Raw genomic sequence first — 24,635 nt, 5'->3', positions numbered from 1 at the left:
AGTTGGCATATGAAGATACTGGTGTAGTTCATCGTTGCGTGTAAACCAGGGCGCGTCAGTTATTGTCCTTAGTATATTGTTTTGAACCCTTTGAATCCGCATGATATTTGTCTTACAGCTTGTGCCCCACAATTGTATGCCATACAGCCAAAGGGGTTTCAATATAGTGCAGTAAACAAGTACTTTGTTGTTAAGCGTTAGCGTGGATTGCCGACCAAGCAACCAAAGCAAATTCCTGAATCGAGTGTTTAATTCATTCCTTTTTTGATCTATGTGATGCTTCCACGTCAGACGTCGATCCAGATAAAATCCAAGATACCTAACGCAAGTAGTTGTTGGCAATTCATCGTTGCCTAGTTTCACGGGAGGACAGTCGCCTCGTCTTAAAGCAAATGTTACATGTTGCGATTTAGAGGCACTTGCTTTTATACGCCACTTTGTTAGCCAATTGTTGGTTTTATTAAGATGTTCTTGTAAGCGGCCACTAGCTTGATTGGGGTCTTTATTACACGATAAGAAGGCGGCATCGTCGGCAAACGTAGCTATGGTAACATCTGGTGATTGTGGTAAATCACAAGTGAAAATGTTGTATAGCACAGGTCCAAGAACTGAACCCTGGGGAACTCCCGCGAAGCATGAATAAAAGTTAGACCTGGCATCGCGCTGCTTAACTTGAAATATTCTATTGTCTAAGTATGATGCCAACAAGAGGAACATAGAATGAGGTAAAAATGTTTTGATTTTGGCCAAAAGTCCTTTGTGCCATACTCTATCGAAGGCCTGCTGAACATCGAGAAACGCAGCTGAGCAATATTCTTTCTTTTCTAGACACTGGCGTATTGTATGGTAGACTCTGTGAACCTGTTCTGTGGTCGAGTGTTTTTTGCGAAAACCAAACTGGTGTCCTGGAATAATGGCACTGTCATCCAAAGCGTCTTTTAGTCTAGTCAGAAATATTATTTCCCAGACCTTCGATAGAACAGGAGTAAGGCTAATAGGTCGATAAGAGGTGGCTTCTTCTGGTGGTTTACCTGGTTTAGGTATCATAATGATTTGGCTTACTTTCCAGATGTCAGGAAAATGGCTTTTTTGGAGCATACTATTGAAAAGGTTTGCCAAAAAAGTAAGACACTTTTTAGGAAGTTCCTTAAGTAACCGAGGGGTGATCAGATCAAATCCGGGCGCTTTCTTGCTGTCGAGAGAAGCAATGGTTTTTGAAATTTCTCTAGGGGAAGTTGGTTTTAGAGGTAGGCACATCTGTAGATCTTGGCTAAGGATATCTTGAATTTCTGGGTCGTCTGGATCAGAGGAGTCGTTGGGCTGAAATACATTGCTGAGGTGGACAGCGAAAGCTTTTGCCTTTTCACTGTCAGTTCGAGCCCAAGTTGAACCTGTTCTAATAGGCGGAAATTGTTGTTGAGGCTGTTTAAAAGTCTTTGTAGCCTTCCACAGAGATCGATCTCCACGACCTGTCGGTGATAACTGTTCAAGTTTATTTCTGATCGCATAATTAGATGAGTCTGCTAGTATATTTTTAAGTTCCTTTATGGCACGATTTAGACTAGTTTTGTCATCTGGACAGCGTGAGTTTTGCCAGACACGTCTAAGTCGCCTTTTTTCCTCAATTTTAGATCTTATCTCTGATGGAAGGTAAATTCTATCTTGTTTAGGATTTAAAACAGGAGTATTAACCCAAGCTGCAACTTGGATCAAATTTGTCACATATGCGGCAGCTTTATCGATGTCATTTGTGTTCTGAAGTGGAACTTTAAGGTTAATATTATTGTTGAGATAATCTCGGAAGGACACCCAGTCCGTCTTGTAGTTATGCAGATTATCTCTGTTTTCGCTCCTTGATAGAACAGTATTGCTCACCTCCAAGATCAAAGGGGAATGATCCGACGATCCGTCTAAACTTGATTCGATTTTAGTATAAAGGTGCGATACATTTTTAGTTACAAAAAAGTCCAAGAGATCAGGCCTTTTGTTGGGGTCAGATGGCCAGTACGTTGGTTCGCCTGTCGAAAGGGTAAGTAAGTGATTTATATCGACACTACTTTTTAGTTCTCTTCCACGTGGGAGAGTGTAGCGCGAGCCCCAGAAGGTGTTTTTCGCATTCCAGTCTCCACCAGCAATGAAGCGATTGCCCAGTGTTTTAAAATATTCCGAAAACATAGCTTCGTCGATTTTGTGACGAGGTGGGCAGTAGATGGCTGAAAGCGTAATAAACTCCGATTTCTCGTGAACTTTGACTGTAGTGGCTTGGATATGAGATGTTTTGTAGGAATCCAACAAGTAATGCTTTAAATTATTCCTAATGACTATCGCAGTTCCACCGTGGGCTCCACCGTCAGGGTGAGGAGTCAAATAGCAACAGTATCCAGAAATTTCAAATATGCTTCTGACCGTAACGTGGGATTCAGAAATAAGAACAACATCCAGCTTGTTAGCAGCTATGAAAGCTACAAGTTCATCTTTTCTGCCAGTGAGACCGTTTATGTTCCACGTAGCGATACGTAAAGAATTCATTTTGCAATTTTAGTAATGAGGTTGGTTATAAGGCCCAACAGGGTACTTATTTGTTGTAGTAAGAGGTCTATTTTTTCACTTTGTTTCAAAAGTTAATTTTCTATGGAATTGCAAGTTCCAGGAGTTGACTGTGGTTCGGTATTGTTTGGTGCAGCTTTACGTGTTCTTGTTACTTCGGCATATGTTTGTGTTCCATTTTCTCTTCGACGTGTGAATGAATTCGGGTCAATTTGCTTAGTGTCATCCCTGTTAGTCTTAGCTTGGTGAAAAGATTTAGTGTTAAAGGTACTCTTTTTCCTATTGGATATCTCCCTGTAAACCTGACACCCTTTGTAATTAGCTGGATGGTCAAGCAAGCAAAGTGCACATTTAGCAGGGGAGTTTCTATCTTTTTTAGGACATTCGGATGTTTTATGCCCTTCTCCACATTTCACACAACGATAAGGTCTCATACAGTTGTTTTTGGAATGACCATATTGTTGACACCTGTGACACTGGACAATTGTTTTCGATTTTCTAGGGTTTTCTATCTTAACTCTTTGGTGAAATATGTATTCAATATCTTTAAGGCATCTATTATTTACGCTCGGCTCAACATTTACAAAAAAGGTAGATGTAGGATTCTTATCTGGTCCGTATCTGGCGTTGATTATTTCACCTCGAACTGTATTTCCTGTTGACTCCACAGCTTCCACTATAGCAGAATGGGGAGTTGAGTGATGCAAGTTCTTTATTACGATTCGGTAGCATTTAGTGTCCTTCCTAGTGAATGTGTGCCCGATCAAGCCATTTTGTCTAATAACGTCTATTATCTTTTTGTACTCATCCACGCAGTTGATGACAATTCGAAGATTGTTTTTACTAACTATTTTTAGTTTGAAGTGTTCTGAATTGCTTGTAGACTCCAATAATTTAGTCAATTCATTTAAATCTTCGATACCGTACAGGATGATAGGTGGAGGTTTGTTTACAAATTTTGCCGTAGGCATATCGTCGCAATCATCAGAAGGGTCTAATGGGAGATCGCTGAAACTATTCCTGGTCTGGATATCATGTGGTGATGGAGAAGTACTAATACGTTTGCGTTTCGGGCCTCTGGAACAAGGAATTTTTTGCCAACTAGGAGGATTAGCTGGTTTTTGAGTAGCTTCTTGAGTATCCATTCGTGATTCAGTTGAAGATCCAGGTATTTTATGCAAATAATGATCAATTTTCCGTTGGGTAACATTAGTGACATCTCCAAGAGAGGATGACCTTGGCCTAGTCAAATGTCCAGGCAGAGTTGAGGTAGTTGGATTTTTGAGCACTTGCTGCTTCAAAATTCTGCTTTCGTGCTGTAAATTACTTTGGCCAGTAACATTCTTCACTGATGGGGTAGCCTGGTTGCCCACCACCTCACAGTCTTCGGTAACCAATTTCTCACTCACAGGCCCGGGTACCCATGAGCGCCGGTCGCTAGCCGGATTGCATGGCACAACACATTCTTCATTAGGCATAATTTCATATAAAAAGGGGGGGGGGGTTGGGAATAATTAGTAGTAACGCTTTCCCAAGGCCTTACACGCAGACTTTTTGGAATTTATTTAACTCCTCCTGGTTCCTGCTAACCAACGCAAGCAAGCCCGCGTTTGTCGGGTTAGTTTCCGCCGCCCGATTGTTCGGCGTTGAAGTGTAACTGTATGTTTGGTATTGAGTGCTTGTCTGAATAGTTAAGGTGTGTATGATGATAAGTGAATCTTGTGTCTGTGCAGTGTGCGGGATAGTGGAAGCAGGATGAGGTAGGGGAAAGTTGGATAGGTAACTGGAGAATAAGGTAAAGGATAAATGGGATACGGCTGGTGGTTTCGGTTACGTCTGATTCAGAAGGAATCAGACCAATAACAGGCAGCAACCACGGGAAGGTAAACACATCAGCCTTGCCTAGGGGATCTACGTGACCTGCACTCTCCCCCTAGGCCATCCGCCAGACCCAACACCGGACAAGTGTTGGGAATAGGGGTGAACCCAGCCTACTCCTAAATAAATCCTAGTCTGCATCCACCCCCGCCCAAATACATGAATATAAAATGGATGGAATTCCCATTCCCAGAGTACAAAATGTGAAAGACTTAGGCGTAACTTTTGATACCAAATTAACCTTCCGAGACCATATCAATACAGTGGCAGCTGAATCATTTCGAAGATTAGGATTTGTATTGCGTAACTCTCGGGAGTTCCATAGTCCTTTAGTAATAAGGTTACTATATTATGCCTTAGTCCGAAGCAAAATCGAAACAAGTACCTGTGTCTGGCATCCGTACGAGAAAAAATACGGACTTATGTTAGAAAAAGTGCAAAAGGCCTTCCTAAGAAACTTGTATACTTGTATAAGCGTTGCTACGGATATTACCCCTTCCTATATCCAACCAAATTTCTTTTAGGTTGCTTGGGTTTTAACTCCTTGGAGGTCAGACGGACTTGCGACCAACTAAAAATCATGTGCCGAATTTTGCGAGGGGATGTCGACGCTCCAGACCTTCATGACCAACTCTGTCGTATACGAGTACCTAAATTAAATAATAATCTTCGTCCACGAAAGAATAAACTTTTCGTGGTACCAGTTCATCGTACTGTTGCTCGATCTATGGCACCGATACCGCGTTCATTGGCTTCCTTCAACGCGCTCTCGGATATAAATGATCAATGGGATCCACTCAATGACGGGTGGGCATCAATGGTTCAGGAGTTACTGAGGTAAGCGGAGAGCATTGAATGAACAGGATCATTCAGTACTCTCAGCGTACATACATTCAAAATTTAAAATCTTTTATTGTATCATATTTTGTTCTATCTTTACCTTTTATTTTTTTTCTTTTTGTATTTGTATAATAATTAATCATCTAGTTCGTGTAAGTGGCGCTGCCGTTCAATTAGATGTAAAATAAATAAATAAAAATAAAAAATAAAATAAAATCTAAATTAAAACTAAAGCATATTAAATTAAATCGAAACCCTCATCGAAACCACCGCCGCAGCGAGGCATTGTACCCAAAATGCTGGCAGCATTGCCCGTTTGGATGGCCAAACTAATACTTTGTCCAAGGTGGCTGCCAGCTCTTGGGTCCCCGGTTGACTCGATAACCCTTTTTGAAATTTCCTCATCGTAAAGAGCTCGGCCCCCAGGCCCCACGGCTCGTGGTCTCTACACCAAAAGGCACAAATATGAAGGTTTTCATGTTCGCAGCACTTGGCCGCTGGTGGGCGCTGCGCCCGCCACGGAGCAAGGCCGCCGGAAAGTAGGATGTGGCTAAAGTGCCTGCACACGTTGCATCCCACACAAACAAGCAGAAATATACTCACCATAGAAAGTGTGTGGTGAACAGAGGAAAGGAAATGCTGGCAGCGGCAGTCAATGCAAATTCCCAGATTTCTGTATCTGATTGAACTGCACCAATATTTGACATATTATTAAACTAGCTCATGCTCTCGACTTTGTCCGCGGACTACATGAATTTCAAACCGCTATTTTACCCCCTTAGAAGTTGGATTTCCCAAATCCTTTCTTAGCGGATGTCGACGTCATTAGCTATCTGCAAGCCTGATTTCAGCCCAATCCGTCCAGTAGTTTGAGCTGTGTGTTGATAGATCAGTCAGTTAGTCAGTCAGTCAGTCATCTTTTCCTTCTATATACAGGGTTACAGGGAAATATGTCACGATCCTGTTAAAGGGTATAATATGGTACAGAAAATTAGCTATCGAACGACCCCTAAAGCGCTTGTGCAAAAGTGTATCGTTTTCGAGTTTATAATTTAAAAATAAAATTGAGTGATGTTGGAATTTGTGTGGTGCTGCGTACCATACAGATTTCGTTGGTTTGGGGGATTATAGCAAATTAAGCTTTTATATCATCATTGTTAAAAATAAATTATTGAAAAAAGAAACGATGTATTTGAACACATTTTATTTTATTTAATTATGGTAAATATCCTTGTTAATAATAGACTGTAAATTGTAATTAAACAAGAACAATCTTCTCTATAATTGTAATAAAACTGTAACAAAGATTTCGGTACAATTAATATATTTTGAACATTTTAATCTGAATAAACATTGTCATAGATGTAGACCCCAAAATATATATTTTTTTGGAATTTTTGTCTGTCTGTCTGTACGCGCCTCACGCAAAAACTACTAAACGGATTTAAATGAAATTTGGTACAGTGATAGCTGATAGTCTATGTAAATATATAAGGTAGTTTGTATCCCGAAAAAATTAGGGATTCTTAGGGATACGGGATCAAACATTTAATCGATTTTACTCCATAACTCCGTCAAATTTGAACCGATTTGCGCAATTCTTTTCTCTTTACAAATTTTGTACTACCAGGTTGGTACCATGTGAGTTTATTAAGATTTGATAAACAGTTTCGGAAATAGAGGACGGAACTCTTCAACGGGTGACAGTATTTGTCAATTATACTCCATAACTCCGTCTGAACTGATTTTGACAGTTTCTTTTTTTACAAAGGTTGTACTGTCAGGTTAGTACCATGTAAGTATGGTGGAGATTTGATGAAAAGTTTCGGAAATAGAAGACGGAATTCCTCAACTGGTAACAGCAAATCAATCGGATGAAAGGTCGGAGAGTAACATAGGCCACGTTTATGCCGGAAAATCAAAGAGATCCCGCGGTATCTTTAAAAACCTAAATCCACGAGGACGTAGTCATGGGTATCAGCTAGTAACTAATAAAGATATGTCTCTTTTTATCAAGTTAAGTGGCACGAATTGCGATTTAAAATAGAATAAATAATTAGGTACCTACTTAAGTTTAAACTTTTAATATTAAGTGATAAAGCATTGAAAAAAATATCTTGCCATTTTTTTAAACAATATTTTATTAAAATTCACAGTTTGACAGCCAATAATAATATCAGATTAAGTATATCGCTCTTCTGAAGCTAGATTTTAACGCTTTTAGAAAAGATAACTTTATAATTGCTTAACTTCTGTAAACTTCATTTAAAATTTAATTTATGAAAAAGCGACAGAAGCAAATAAAAAAGTAAGTTTTTACGCGCGAACCGCGGCTGCGCGCGACGTTGACGCGGGCGTGGCTATTTGTGATTAAGTATTAATATTATGTTGTGTAATTAGGTATAATATGTTGTTATAATCACAATTTACACGCTTTAATGTATGTTGTTGTAACGCTGTAATGCGTTCCGCTCCTGCGGATATTTAATGCGGTGCAAGTAACAGCTTAGCACTTTATTTATCTCGAACTTGAGATTGTAAACAGTCGCAAACCGGCTCGCGAATATCTACCACTACGTTCGAACTGTAACCACGAGTGATTATGAATCCCACGGTTTTTTTACTCGTTCTTGGGATTTCAATAGTCTCAGCGCAGTGTCATCCTAGGAGTGCGGGCTATCGTCATGTTGAACCTGCTTTAACTAGAAGTGACACGGATCTCTTTAGAATACTTCTTCCTCATGAATTTATAGGACAAGCCGCGACCCAAATATATTCATCATCTAACCCTGGTATGCAAGCTCGTTGCATCTTCAGAGGCGATGGCTGCCCCACAGGATACGCGAGAGTTAACGACCAGTGCGTGTTGATAGAGTGAACGGACTGTGCGTAGACATACATTAAACCTATATCTAATGTATTCTATTAAAAGTATAGAGCTGATATAGGAAAAAAATTACGACCAATGGAACCACTGAATCCACTGAATTAAATATTTAGTAAATTGCAAATAAATAAATATAAATGTTTAATTTCGATCAACCAAATTGCTAAAAAATCAAATTTTTAAATCAAATCAAGTTTGAAAAATTTGATTTTTTGACACTCTCTTTGTAGTGCCTTCATTCAGCTTCATGTACTCCAACTTCGTATTACTTCATTCAAAAGCTCCTTTTATTTAAGCTCTTACAATTATAATTTTTTCAATTGTAAAATCTTACAATTGAAAAAACAAGCGTCTCTACAAGTTCTAATTTTTTTTAAAGTACTTTCGACCGATGCTTGACACTATCTATTTCGAATGAATACTGTCAACAAAAGTAAGTATAAAAAGTCTGGTAATTTATATTATTATAATTAACATTGGATTTCATTTGATAAACTCAAATCTAAATTAAAACTAAACAAATTAAATTAAATCGAAACCCTCATCGAAACCACCGCCGCAGCGAGGCATTGTACCCAAACTGCTGGCAGCATTGCCGTTTGGATGGCCAAACTAATACTTTGTCCAAAGTGGCTGCCAGCTCTTGGGTCCCCGGTTGACTCGATAACCCTTTTTGAAAATATTGTGTGATTAAAATGAATTAAAAATAACGTAATTTTGCTAGTTCTGTAAAACTAATAAGTTTGTCCCGCCATTTTTATTATTGGTAGAATAAGATTACAAAGGCGGTAGAAATAAACTTTGGTTAATAATGTTAATAAGTTGAAATACAGTTACATAACCTAAAATAAAAACACGTGTTAAGAATTTATTTACTTTGTTGATTATATCATATGAAATACACTTACTTAACCTAAAATAAAACACGTGGTGATAATGTATTTGCTTTATTGGATGTTGTGATATCTGATGTTGGATTATATCAATATATGAGTTGCATTTACCTGTTGACATGAGAATTTTGGATAGATAAACTTATTAAAGAGTAAACCTAAAGTAAAGTATGTGGGACAGACAGACAGTCACGGCTCAACCGCTGAACCGATTTTAATGAAATTGGGCACAGACTTGAGATACATCCATACATTGAGAAGGACATAAGCTACTTTTTATCCCGGAAAATCAAAGAGTTCCTACAGGACTAAAAAAAACCGAAATCCACGCGGGCGAAGCCGCGGGCATCCTCTAGTATACAGGGTGGTCAAAAAGTCGTGGATCAAACGCAATAGGGAGATAGAGGAGGTCATTTCCAGCAAAAAAAATTCTACAGCATGGCCATATTTAAATTGCCCTAAAAGTTATGAGTATTTTTGGGTTTTTTAACAAAATACCAAATTCCCTTACAATTACACTAATTAAAAAAAATGTGATATAAAACAATAAAACAAACGATGTTGTGTCATTACTAGATAATGTATCAGTACTACAAACCTTCTATTAAGGCTCTGGCTGCCAAATTAGAAGAGCAATTAATTTTTTTCCAAAACTTTTAAAGCGTTACCAAAAATTAAGTGTCACTTTAAAAGCGCACTGTGAAAAAAAATGTACTACGGAAAAATGACCCTGTATTAGAAAAACTTTCTGATTTAATGCCAATTCAAATGAGGTATAATACATTACTCTTTGTTTCGTAATTCTGGTATTATAATCGTTTTTTCATGTCAAGGTGCAAATTTCAGTAGATTAGTTTAATTCAAAATAATTTTGAAGATTATCATGCTGCTAGTTAAACTGCTAGTTTTTTGTACGTTGGAATGCTAGAAACATCACTGTGCTTGTCACACTTAAAATTTGTGAAAATAACAGAAACTCTTCACTACCACCACGTGCCAGAACTACCCAGAACGCCCGTCTTGCAAGTAGTTCATCTTTTCTAGGAAACAAAAGAATAAAAAAACTATGCCTCTCTTTCAAACTAATTATCCTTCCTATTTGCATTGTTGAAATAAGGATAGTTTCTTTATCCTTTTGTTTCCTAGAAAAGATGAACTACTTGCAAGACGGGCGTTCTGGGTAGTTCTGGCACGTGGTGGTAGTGAAGAGTTTCTGTTATTTTCACAAATTTTAAGTGTGACAAGCACAGTGATGTTTCTAGCATTCCAACTTACATCTTAATTGTAAGAGAATTTGGTATTTTGTTAAAAAACCCAAAAATATTCATAACTTTTAGGGCAATTTAAATATGGCCATGCTGTAGAATTTTTTTTGCTGGAAATGACCTCCTCTATCTCCCTATTGCGTTTGATCCACGACTTTTTGACCACCCTGTATATTATAAATGCGAAAGTGTGTCTGTCTGTCTGCTACATTTTCACGGCTCAACCGCTGAACCGATTTTAATGAAATTTGATACAGAGTAAGCTTATATCCCGGGGACGGACATAGGCTACTTTTTATCCCAGAAAATCAAAGAGTTCCCTCGGGATTCCTAAACATCCATCCGCTTATCCGATTTGTATGAAATTTGGTACCGAGGTAGCTTGCGTCCCTGTAATTAACATAGGCAACTTTTTATGCCGCAAAATGAAACAGGTCCTATGGGATTCTTAAAAACCTAAATCCACACGGACGAAGTTGCGGGCATCTTCTAGTTAAAAATATAATGTATGAAAAAGCGACAGAAACAAATAAAAAAAAAGTTAATTTTTACGCGCGAACCGCAGCTGCGCGCGGCGTCGACGCGGGCGTGGCCATTTGCGAGGAAGCATGTTGTGTAATCCGGATACTAATATTATGAATACAAAAGTGTGTCTGTCTGTCTGTCTGTCTGCTACTTTTTCACGGCCCAAGAGTTTAACCGATTTTGAGGTTTGGTACAGAGTCAGCTTATATTCCGGGGACGGACATAATATCCCACTTTTTATCCCGAAAATCAAGGAGTTCCCACGGGATTCCTAAAACCCATCCGCTTAATCGATTTGTATGAAATTTGTACCGAGGTAGCCTGCGTCCCTGTAATTGGCATAGGCAACTTTTTATCTCGGAAAATCAAACAGTTCCGACGGGATCTTTAAAAACCTAAATCCACGCGGACGAAGTCGCGGGTATCCTCTAGTTAGGTATAATTATGTTGTTCTAATCACAATTTATACGCTGAAATGTATATTGTTCTAATCACAATTTACACGCTGTAATGTATATTGTTCTAATCACAATTTACACGCTGTAATGTATATTGTTCTAATCACAATTTACACGCTTTAATGTATGTTGTTCTAATCACAATTTACACGCTGTAATGTATATTGTTCTAATCACAATTTACACGCTGTAATGTATATTGTTCTAATCACAATTTACACGCTTTAATGTATGTTGCTGTAACGCTGTAATGCGTTCCGCTCCTGCGGATATTTAATGCGGTGCAAGTAACAGCTTAGCACTTTATTTATCTCGAACTTGAGATTGTAAACAGTCGCAAACCGGCTCGCGAATATCTACCACTACGTTCGAACTGTAACCACGAGTGATTATGAATCTCACGGTTTATTTATTCGTTCTTGGGATTGCAATAGCCTCCGCGCAGTGTCCTGGGATTGCGTGCAGACATGTGCGCTACCGTCATGCCGTGCCTGCTCTAACTAGAAGCGACACTGTAGTACAAGTCAATAATGCAGATTTATTATCTAAAACTGATGTGCAAGATCGTTACGTCTTTGGAGGCGGCGGCTGCCCCGCTGGACACAGGAACATCGGCGGTGTGTGCGTGGAGAATAAACATTAAAGCTTTAAAGATATATCTAAAGTATTCTATTAAAAAACACAGAGCCGATATAGGAAAAAAATTACAACCAATAGAATTAGTTATCTCGGTACCACTGACATATAAATATTTAGTAAATTGCAAATAAATAAATAAAAATGTTTTATTTCGATCAACCAAATTGGTAAAAAGCAAACTAATTCAAATCTACTTTGAAAAATTTGATTTTTGAGACTCTCTTCGTAGCGCCTTCATTTTCTTCATTCAGCTTTTCACTTTCTTCAAGACCTCCTTTGCGAGCTTCTAGCTTTGCGTTGTACAAAAACACTCTGGAGGTAAGACTCTACGACTGACTGTCAAACTGCATGCAGTCGGGGTGCTCAGGACTACATTTCCCTTATGCATTACTACATGACAGACAGACAAACTAAATTCCACTTTAATACGAATATTTAAACCGGAGACATTTTTTATCCCTTCCTATTGCTGTTTAGAAAATGTATAATAATGCCTTTCCAAAGTATGAATAAAAAAAAGTTGAAAAAACTATAACCCGACTACGGAAAAAATGAGACAACTTGAACCCGACTTGGTACAAGTAAAATAAACTAAAAAGAAAGAAACAAGATTGTGCTTAGTGCTATCATCGTCTTGAGTAAAATTCAATACAAAGGCCGTGGTCGTGCGTTGTCGACAGCGTATTTCTTATCCTTGATTGACGGCATTCCCAATGATTTTATTTGTCTACCTAATTGGAATATTTTCTTTTCGCTGTCGACAACGCACGACCACGGCATTTGTATTGAATCTTACTCAAGACGATGATAGCACTAAGCACCTATCTTGTTTCTTTCTTTTTAGGCCAGGTGAATGCACCTGGCCTCTCTCGTGGTGAGGTGCAGTTAGAGGGAAAGAGTGCAACGCTCAAATGAACGTTGTTTCCGTCTTCCGTGGAAACAGCACTATTTTAGGTTCCACCCGCCACCGGGTTATCGCTTCGATGAAGCGGGCTCTAGACACCAACATTTAAGTTCGTTATTTTAATTAAAGTTTAGTGCAATTAAGAAAAGATAGAGCCATCGCCGCACTCATCTCAAAATCAGATCGAGTGTAGGGCCATACTCCACCACTCTTGCCGAGTGCCGTTTGGCCCGGATCGTAGTAAGGAATGTGTTAAATAAGTAAAGCCTTTATTGCTGAATTTACATTATAATAATTAAGTTAAATATCGCACTTTGGTTCTTTTGTGATCAGCGCGTCTTCTGACGCATAGGCCTCCTCCAGGTTTTTCCAAACGAGTCTGTCTCGTGCTTCTCTGTCCACAGTGAGCCAGCTGTCTTCTCTAAGTCGTCGACCCGACGCTTTCTTTGTCTTCCCCTTTTCCGTTTCGAGCCCTCCCTAACTTCCCATTCTATCATAGCTTGGGTCCATTTCTTTGACTTCTCTCAAAGCATTCCTAGCCCATCTGCATTTAAGTGCTTTTGTTTGTATGACTACATCTTCGAGTTTGGTGATTCGTCTTAGATCTTTGCATCTTTGCTATCCTGTCTAGTTAAGCCCAACATGCTGCGTTCCATACCTCTTTGGCAAGTCCTAATTTTTTGAACGTTTTCTGGGTCAACGCTCATGTATGGCTTCCGTAGGTCAGGGTAGGAAGAATGCAAAGGTTAAAGAGTTTTCTTTTTGAAGACATAGGGTACTGGCAGTTCGTCATGATCTCTTTGAATGACCAACACTTTCTCCACGCGTTTGTCACTCTTCTTTCAATCTCTCGTTCACTTCATATTATGAGTGTACGTATTGTATATATTATAGATACATAAACTGCAGCTACCATCGTCATCATCACCATCATCGTCAGCCCGTCGCCGGCATGAGTACAGTTGTATTGAAGTGAGTGAGAATGTGTAGGTAAACCTACTTACTAAATATTTCCACATTCATGAGTGTTTTTTGGATTCCGCACCCCAAAAGGGAAAAAACCTTTACAGGCTTATTTTTAAATTTTATTTAATTACAGACTTAATGATAAGTGAACATTTTACACCTAACTTTGTAGACCGACAAAGCACTAGATAAAAACTGAGACTGGTGTTTGTAATTTGCAGCACAAAAGACCGAACTTTGTGCTAGGGCTGACAAAAATCATCAGCCTTAAAAGATTTATTTATTTTATGTGGTTATTAATACTTAATAACATTTTATACAAACTTATATTTACAAATTTTTTTTTACTTTTTTGTTTGGCGTACTTTTTTCTTTGATTAAAAGGAATTTAATTTAAAATCATATATCACTTTTTGGTTTGTTTGTCTATCAAGAATACCTATATGTAGGTTGCTTCCTGTCGACCTAGAATCATGAAATCTGGCAAGTTAGTAGGTGTTTTAGCACAAGTAAAGCGAAAACCATGAATTTGTAGTTACGTATCACAAAAAATAATAGTTAAATATTGTTCTTGTACGTTGCAACGGAACCCTTCGTGTGTGAGACTAATTTGCACTTGGTCGGTTTTTTCTGCGCGTAGATGCCTGTCACAATGGTTTTTATTAGGTATTTCAAGATTTCCCAGTCGCCTGTACAAAATTTTCCACCCACAAGTAAAATTCCACAACACAAGGAGGAGCTCAGAACAAAATATTACCACCACAGCAGCAGACACTATTTATGACACTGTCACGAATACAATACTAGGTAGGTATATAGCTATATACCTACTATTTAGTCACTAAACAATAAATAATAAATGAAAATAATGGGACTGGTTAAACTTAGGTACGTCACTCTGCCTCCCTCATGGGAAATTAAACTTTAATAGTTTTAAATAGGGTTACTTTTTATACGATAAAACGCGTTGTGCAGACCTCAGAAGGCTCTATTCAAGCGCCGACCAAGGCCGATGGACTGTGACATAGATTAGCCAGCAGTGCAGAACAGTAATTCGATAAAATAGTGCATTTTATTATACCTATCTCCTATCTGATATGACCATACTAACTTAATATTATAAATACGAAAGTGCGTCTGTCTCTCTGCTAGCTTTTCACGGCCCAGTGAACCGATTTTGATGAAATTTGGTACAGCATTAGCTTACATCCCGGGTCAGATATAACTCACCTTTTATCCCGGAAAATCAAAGAGTTTCCAGCGGATTTAAAAAAGTCGCGGGCGATGAGTTTTAATTTATTACCGACTAGATGAATCGGTAATAAATTAAAACTCATTACTTCTTTATTATGCAAAATTCCTAGTTACTTTTGCAACTTGTGTGCAAATATGTTAAATAATTTTTAATACCTCTAAAACTAATTACTTACCTTAAATTTTCCTTTAATTGTTTTGTATAACTAATCGCAATTAGTACGTCGGCCAAATTAAATTGTGTGAAAAATTATGAAAAATCAAACACATTAGAAATGGGTTGTAATTAAAAATAATGGGAAGTAATTAAATATAAAAATACAAATACAACAGGTGGACGCGGCAGAGCGCAGTCTGAGTCCACGCTACTACTCGGTCAAGCTAAGTTTGCAGCTCGCGAGTCGCGTCGATTACGCCACACTGACGTTCAAGTACGGTATGCGAGCCGTACTGACACGACAAGGCGACCGCGGGGAGGTGAGCGGGGAAGTGGGAGAGGCGCCGCATTCCAGCGAGGTGCAAACTTAGCGCGACCGAGTTATTAGGTACGCGTATTTTTTTCGACATTTTGGACGATATATCAAAAATTATTATGCATAAAAATACAATATAAAAATCTGTTGTAGAACATACTGATAAAGTCTTTTCATAATATGATAGCCCACTTGATATAGTTATCTATCTAACTTTGAAAATTGAAACATTTTTTTTAATGATGTAACCCATAGACGTACAATTTTCGCTTTTGATGTAACCACAAATTCACGGTTTCAGACACGCCGCGTACACAACAGCTAACGCATGTGCATATCCGTGCCACGCGAATATGATCATTAAGGTGCTAATCTTGGTAACGGGTAACTAACCTAACCTAACCATAATAATTGTCAAAGGGTCGCTAAAAATTACATTTACCTTATTTTATTACATAGTCTATATTACATACATAGTTTATATTTTTATTACATAGTCTAATAATTATACTGTAATCTACCTAAATTACGTGTATGGTTTTATTAAAATACTAGATGATGCCCGCGACTTCGTCCGCGTGGATTTAGGTTTTTTGAAATCCCGTGGGAACTCTTTGATTTTCCGGGATAAAAAGTAGCCTATGTGCTAATCCTGGATATTATCTATCTCCAGTCTAAATTTCAGCCAAATCCGTCCAGTAGTTTTGGCGTGAAGGAGTAACAAACATACACACACACACACACACACACACACACACACACACACACACACACACACACACACACACACACACACACACACACACACACACACACACACACATACAAACTTTCACCTTTATAATATTAGTGTGATAGTGTGATAAGCAATGAAAACAACATGAAACATATTTTGCGTGAGTCGCGCGGGGCGCACGCGCACGGATCGCGTCTTCAACGCGAGCGCTTCGGATAAGGATTATTTAGATTTTTAACCGACTACCAAAAAAGGAGGAGATTCTCAATTCGTCGGAATCTTTTTTTTTTTCACCCGGTTACTCAAAGACCCCTGGACCGATTTGGAATTTTTTTTTGTTTGAAAGGGTATGTGCAGGTGGTCCCATATAAATTTGCTGAAGATCTGATGAATATCTTCGGAGATGGAGAATAGAACTCCTCAATGGATAAGAGCAAATTGCTCGCGATCACTGTAATAGCTTAGTAAACAGTAGGGTTTTAACTGGGCATAGCATATTATAGTACAGTGGGGTCACTAAAAATTGTGAAATTAAAAAAATTCAAAAGAAAAAAAAACCGACTTCAAAAACCACAAACACTAAAAAGTAAAAAAAATTTTTGTTTAGCTACACGTATAATGTACCTAGGTATGAAGTCGGGCGAGCTTCACTCTTTGATTTCTAATTTTGTTTTAATATGCTCGTTTGACTTCATACCCTACATTACACTTGTAGCTAAACAAAAATAATTTTTTACTTTTTAGTGTTTGTGGTTTTTGAAGTCAAGGAACCAATAGCTTAATTTGCTATAATCCGCCAAACCTTCGGTAGCAAATTAAACTATTGGTTCCTTGTATATCATGGACTTTTGCAAAATAACGCCTGCTTCTATAATACGTTTTTTTAGTCGGTTTTATTTTTCTTTTGAAATTTTTTTAACGTTCTAAAAACCATGTCACTTCTGCTGATATTTAATACGTACTTAAGTAACGTCTAGGAAGCGTAATTTCCCAACGGAACTTGATTGTAAACAGTCGCCAACCGGTATCTGTCGCGAACGCATGGCCTTGCGAATCTCTGACAACACTTACAAAAATGTTACACTGAAGATGAATTCTATCTTTTATTTCCTTGCCACTGGGGCGTTGGTATCCTCAGCGAGGCGTACCCTGGATGTGAACATAGACCCTTATCACAGTTTCGATGGTCGGTACCTTGCGGAGGGACGTAACGTTGATTATAGAAGTAACTTTAACCGGGAGACCTTCAGTGATGATACAGTGTATAAACTGTATATAAATCGACCTGTTAACACTAACCAATATAATAGTGATTATTCCTTTGATACTGAAAGTGACGACATAGTGCTTAGAAGTAAGAAAATGGACACATTTCACAATAAGGGGCACGACGAAAGTGAATTTAAATTGAGAACAAATGTTTATCCTACCAAAAAGTATGAAATGCCGGAGCTTTCAACGGAAATGTTCAATGACAGTAAACAACCTGGCAGTAAAACTTTGGTGGACAATAGGGGTTTAAGAGAAACTGGAAAGGAGGAGGATGGCGAAGAAGAAATCCCATGGGTGTGGGGGTCGGAAACCGAGCCTAAAGAAAATACCAAAGACGTAGATGATGATTTAGATGATAGAGCAGCCTTCGATGGTTCTTTGTGCCCAAGAGGATATGCGAAAGTATTAGGAATCTGTGCGGAGCGGCATTAAACCTTATTGAGTACTTATAATCAATCAATAAGATTTAAGTGAATACAATTACTTATACCATCTTCGTTGACTATTTGAACAATGATATATTTCCAATAAAATATAGGTCTCTTTTATCAAATAAAGTGGTATTAATTGCGATTTGACTTGTTCTTAAGATAAATAATAAACTAGATACGTTTGAATTTTAATAGTAGGCAATAAAACACTGTAAGAAAAATGTTCTGACATTTTTTTTATTATATTATTTTATGAACTGACATTAGTAACTTGACAATGCATAATATTATATTGCTCTTCTATAGGAAGATTTTATCAACAAATGACATCACTTTTTATAATGGATCAACACTGTTTAAAATGTTTGCTGTTATAAAAGCGACAGAAACAAATAAAAAGTTGGTTTTTACGCGCGAACCGCACCGGCGCGGCGGCGCGGCGGCGCGGCGATGACGCGAGCACGGCCAGTTCTAAATCACAACAGAATCACAATTACACGCTTTAAACCCTGCCGCTTCTGCAGATATTTAATACGCAGTACTTGGCAGCTTATTTATTAATTGAACTTGAGATCGTAAACAGTCGCAAGCCGGCTGCCGGCGCGAGCGTATATCCTCGCGAATCTCTACCGCCGAGTTCGAACCATGCTTTAAGTGACTATGGATCCCACGGTTTATTTACTCGTTCTCGGGGTTTCAATAGCCTCAGCGAGACATACTTTGAATGCGAACAGATATTTAGTGCCAACACAAAGTGACCCTAATCATAGTTTTAAAGACCAGTATAGTGCACAAGACGTGGAAAGGCGTGACATTGACTATGCAAGTAACGTTAATACTAACCGGAAGGCGTACAGTGGTGACGCTTATAGGAATCAACGCCAACATAATGTCGAGCATTCTTATGTTACTGAAAGTGACCACGTAGCACTCATAAGTGAAAAAGTAGACTCTTCTAACAATATCGGGAATGATGCGAATGAATTTAAGCTAAGAACCAACGCGTATCCTACTAAAAGGCTAGAAAATACTGAATTTACTACTGAATCTGTTGACGAACGAAGGCAAAGGGGGTATACTCACACGGAACAACAAAATGTGCAAGGTCGTTACGACGAGGGAGAATTTGGTACAAGAGAAAACTCCAAAATACAGGATAACCACCAGAGAAGTATACTTAACCCTCGCGCCAACCATCAGCGATCTCTTAATATGGATCGTGAAATGAGATTCATTCCTCATCAAACACAAGCCAATGAAAACAGCGAAGTATCATCATCTATCACTAACATTAGAAATGACAATGACAAAACGAATCAAGGAAGTACAACACAAAGAGGAGCTCCAGTTGAAAATAAAAACTGGGTACCGGAAACTGTAACTGTAAACGTAAGGCCTATTGAACACTCCAGTACAAACAAAATTCCGACTGGTTCAAGAGGTGTCGATGGAAGAGTTCCTAAAGAGAAAGACGAAGAAGAGGTCCCATGGGTGTGGGGAACCGAACCGGCAACACGAGCGAGCACCACAGACGTGAACGACCTGGACGATAGAGCAGCCTTCGAGGGCTCTAAGTGCCCCACGGGATACGTGAGAGTGAATGGAATCTGTGTGGAGAAGGAATGAAGCTTTACACAGGTTTTCCCAGTACGGGTGACAAAGAACTCCATCGGGTTTCATCATTATTGTGTTTACCTTTTCGGTGTTTTAGATTTAAGGAGTTTCTTTAATGTAAATTTTTTTATTGGTAGAATAAATATATATATTTATTTATAACTACACCAAATGTATTTTAAGAAATATAGAGCTGATGTAGGAAAAAAGATTTTGACAATGATTTACGATCAATGGAAGTAAATTAAATCAGCAGTCAGTACCACTGACATGTATATTTAGTAAACTGCAAAGAGCAATCAATAATAATAAATAATTAATTAAAGTTAGTATATTTTAATAATTACTAGCTGATGCCCGCGACTACGACCGTTCCCGTAGATATAGGTTTTAAAGCTTATACGTATATGTTGATCCAGGGTATAATCTAACTCCAATCCAAATTTCAGCCAAATCCGTCCAGTAGTTTTTGCGTGAAAGAGTAACAAACATCCATCCATACATACTTACACACTTTCGTGTTTATAATATTACTAGCTGATGCCCGCAGCTTCGCCCGCGTGGATTGGTCAGATTCCCTGCAGCATCAGGATTGAGGAGTTGGACTCCAAATTTTTTATGAAACAATGTCGCAAAGTTCCTCTATCGATTAAAAAAGAAATGACGCAAATCGGTTCAGAAATCTCGGAGATTTCGGTGTACATAGGTAGAAAAACACAACTCCCTTTTTGAAAGTCGGTTAAAAAAGTAGCCTATGTTACTCCCTGGTTAATTTTCTACTTGTCTGTGAAAATCCCGTCAAAATCGATTCAGCCGTTCCCAGGATTAGCCTTTTCAAACAGACAGACAGACAGACAAAAATTTTAAAAACGTGTGATTCAGTTATAGTATCGTTCAAATAACCATATGACCTTAATATGCGGTAGTTATTTCGAAATTACAGACAGACACTCCAATTTTATTTATTAGTATAGATTAAGAAGGATGTTAATTAGGTAGTTATCTAGTTGTAGATACAAAGAAAAGTTAAAAGACAAACGTAATATTAGGAAAAACGTTTAAATATATGTGTAGTGATGTACCTACCTAACATATAAGTTGTAACTTGTAAATTATGATGAAACAGTGAAGTACCTAATTAAGATAACGACATACAGTCTGTGTTAGAACAATTAAGATAATTTACTTAGATATAAGTTACGTAAAGAACACTAGGTATTTATGTACGAGTGATATCCGAGCATCTATGAAGCATAAACAAAAACGTTACCTATCGGCAAAAAATACTTGATAATATTTGTATAGGATTCGGAAAGAAAGATTAGTAAATAAGAATATCTTGACAGTATTTTTTTCATACATTACTTTTTAGGGTTCAGTAACCAAAGAGTAAAACGGAGCCCTATTAATGTCACTCTGTTGTCTGTTTGTCTGTCCGCATATCACGGAACCGAACAAATAAATTATTTCTCAGTGGGGCATATGAAAAAGGAGCGGGATTTTTTTTTCGTATCTTAGCATTTGCTATCATTGTCGAGGGCTCATATTGAGTAGAGTACGAATATATTTATTTTAAAAGTAGTTTTTAACCTGTAAGTAAATAATTTCTATTCTATTCTAAATAAATATAATTATCTACGGGACCCTAAGGAAGCGAGGCCTCGCACTTGGCTGGTTTTTTTATTTTTTTTATTTGTTTATGCTTCATATTCATTAATAAATAAAGTAAAATTACAAAGGTCGTATGTGGTTTCGTTCCAAATTATGAATTATTTGGCTTTACAACAAAATGGAAAGAGTCCCGCTTACGGTTAAAATAAATGCATTTGGTCTTGTAAATAGCATTAATTGCGTCGTTTTATAAATAATAATTAATTAGTGCATAATTAATAATATAACATAATTAGTTGTAATTAGTAATTCATATTAAGTGCTTGTTAACTTATGTAAGTATGAGATTACCTACTGCATTATAACTAATTAAACGATGTTGATAATGTCTGATGTTTTTCTTCAACCTAAAAGAGCTTCCGCATCTCTTTCTTTTTAATATTGCTAAAGAAGGACGGAAAATTAATTTTATATTTGAAGATTCTTACTATTAGGACACGCAATAAAAACGATTGGCTCGTGACTGGCGCTCACAGAACAAGCTGGATCCGACATCAATGCTGGCACCTAAAGGCAGGAGATTTGACAGGTCTAAATAAAAAAAACTAGCCAAGTGCGAGTCAGATTCGCGCACTGAGGGTTCCGTACTCGGGTATATTTTCAATATTTTGCACGATAAATCAAAAACTATGAAACATAAAAATAAAAAAATCTGTTTTAGAATGTACAAGTAAAGCCCTTTCATATGATACCCCACTTGGTATAGTTATCTTACTTTGAAAATCGAAACACATTTTAATTTTTTTTAAATGATGTAACCACAAATTCGCGGTTTTCAGATTTATTCCCGTACTTGTGCTATAAGACCTACCTACCTGCCAAATTTCATGATTCTAGGTCAATGGGAAGTACCCTATAGGTTTCTTGATAGACGGACAGACAACAAAGTGATCCTATAAGGGTTCCGTTTTTCCTTTTGAGGTACGGAAACCTAAAATTAAGTTTGTCTGTCCCTTTCTTATTAGGTACATTGAAAAAGATGCGAATAATCTAAAATTTAGTTGCGCTCAGAATCAGTAACATAGTTCATTAGTTCAACAAGTCATACAGGGTGTAACCAGAACGCCAGCAAAAACGAAGACAGGTGATAGTATAAATGATTACTGATAAGTGATAAGACACCATAAAAAAGTACGAAAAAAAATTTGTTTACAATATTATGTATATTGCAAATAAAACATCTGACTGACGCTGAAGTTAACGAACGTTACGTAAATGATTCACTCGAAGTCAATGCCGCATCTTAAGTGGGGTATTGACCCGAGTTTTGCACGTTATACATTGCGGGTTTGAAAAATACTAAATTATTAAAACTACAAGATAAGACCAATGGTTATTGGCATGGGATTGTGTTAAGGTAGTATAATAATAGAATAGAATAGAATAAAATTTATTCGTTGAAACCGACACATAAACATAGTATTACAAATAACGCTAAGTTTTTGCTAGCATTCTGGTTACACCCTGTAAATCATCAATCATTTTATCTTGTTTGTCACTCTTGAGTCTTGAGTCTGTGTGTCACATATAGAGATAATTACTCGTATTACGAATTATAGGAACTTGTAGTTTCTATGTTCCTACTAGACGTTGCCCGCGACTTCGTCCGGGCGACTTAGGTTTTAAAAAATCCTGTGGGAACTCTTTGATTGAGCTAAAAATAAAATCTATGCTCGTTCCCGGGACACAATTTATTTGTCAAAATCGGTAAAAACGGATGAGCCCTGAAAAATTCACAGACACAGTCAACTTAGACAGACACATTTATATTAGCTAGTACCCATACCGTGATAACCCACTAATAGTAAAGATATTCTGTTAAGTATTTATTGCCATTGTCTTACACTAGATGACAATTATTATGTACTAGCTGATACCCGCGACTTCGTTCGCGTGGATGTAGGTTTCTAAAATTCCCGTGGGAACTCTTTGATTTTCCGGGATAAAAAGTAGCCTATGTGCTAATCCAGGATATAATCTATCTCCATTCTAAATTTCAGCTCAATCCGTCCAGTAGTTTTTGCGTGAAGGAGTAACAAACATACACACACACACACACACACACACACACACACACACACACACACACACATACAACACGTGATCAACATATTTTGTTACCAGCTTTTATTTTTCCTATGACTTAATAATAATAAAATGATTAAGCGTCTCTTCCGGATATTTAATTGAGCCCCACACCAAATATGTACCCCAGGTTTGCAACTCATTTCATCTACAAGTTACAGATCCGGGACGCAGACAGACAGATAGCAAGCAGTTTTGATAAACAGGCACTTTATTTATAAAAAAATGTGTCGCAAAAGTACGTAAAATATAAATCTCTATAAATAGCAATGAATACAAACAGGTGGACGGGCAGACATTTATAATAACTAATTCAGTTTTTTTATTAAGTATATAAACAGTGATGCAACAGCAGAATATAGATTCTGTTAATCTGTTCTGAATGAAAGTGTGGATGTTTGGGTGTTTGTTACTCAATTACGCAAAAATTACTGGACAGATTTGGCTGGAATTTGGAATGAAGATAGATTATACTTTGGATAAAAAAATTATCCCGAAAAATCAGATAGTTCCCGCGGGATTTTGAAAAACTTAAATCTACGCAGACGAAGTCGCGGGCATCAGCTAGTATGTTAATAATATGAGGCCACTTTTCCATAATCATTATTACTATTTTTGACAAATTAGCCTTTGGTCATCTTTTGGTGAATACAATCAAAATAATTAATAAATTAATGAAACAATGAAGCTTTTGGTTTAAAATGTGACATTAACAACCTGATGACCATGATGATTGAGCCAAAATGAGATCATTAACATCAGCGTCATGAATACTAATCGTCATCAAGATAGGTAACAAATGACCAACATCGCGATACTTTGTTAGTTGTTGCAGTGAGTAGGCACCAGGGCTGCCGCTGTACAAAAATACAGCTATCGTACACCAGCTCAAAAAAAGTCGTACGCCCTAGAAAAAACCGACCAAGTGCGAGTCAGACTCGCGCACTGAAGGTTCCGTACTCGGGTATTTTTCAAACATTTTGCACGATAAATCAAAAACTATTAAACATAAAAATAAAAAAATTCTGTTTTAGAATGTACAAGTAAAGCTCTTTCATATAAACCCACTTGGCATAGTTATCTTACTTTGAAAATTGAAACACATTTTAATTTTTTTTTAATGATATAACCACAAATTCGTGGTTTTCAGATTTATTCCTGTATTTGTGCTATAAGATGTACCTATCTACCCAATTTCGTGATTCTAGGTCAACGGGAAGTACGCTATAGGTTTCTTGACAGACAGACAGACAGACAACAAAGTGATCCTATAAGGGTTCCGTTTTTGCTTTTGAGG

The 24,635-nt window shown here is 37.6% G+C and overlaps 2 protein-coding genes across 3 annotated transcripts in view; both read left to right on the top strand.

Moving 5' to 3' along the window:
- LOC123865020 overlaps positions 1-24,635 on the top strand; it is a 191,027-nt gene that overhangs the window by 55,597 nt on the left and 110,795 nt on the right. The gene's annotated exons all lie outside the window — the stretch shown is intronic.
- On the top strand, positions 18,394-20,000 carry LOC123865435. 2 transcript variants are annotated; one of them, XM_045906455.1, is made up of 2 exons: positions 18,394-19,597; positions 19,738-20,000. In XM_045906455.1, exon 1 carries the CDS (start codon positions 18,629-18,631, stop codon positions 19,592-19,594), a length of 966 nt encoding a protein of 321 aa, XP_045762411.1. In that variant the 5' UTR covers positions 18,394-18,628; the 3' UTR covers positions 19,595-19,597; positions 19,738-20,000. The 2 variants fall into 2 exon arrangements, with proteins under 2 accessions (XP_045762411.1, XP_045762410.1); XM_045906454.1 differs by having other exon boundaries at positions 18,394-19,603; positions 19,744-20,000.

The sequence above is a fragment of the Maniola jurtina genome, chromosome 5 (genome assembly GCF_905333055.1).
Source record: "Maniola jurtina chromosome 5, ilManJurt1.1, whole genome shotgun sequence".
Lineage (NCBI taxonomy): Eukaryota > Metazoa > Arthropoda > Insecta > Lepidoptera > Nymphalidae > Maniola > Maniola jurtina.
Note: the sequence above shows the minus strand (reverse complement) of the source record. Positions and strands in the feature narration are given on the sequence as shown.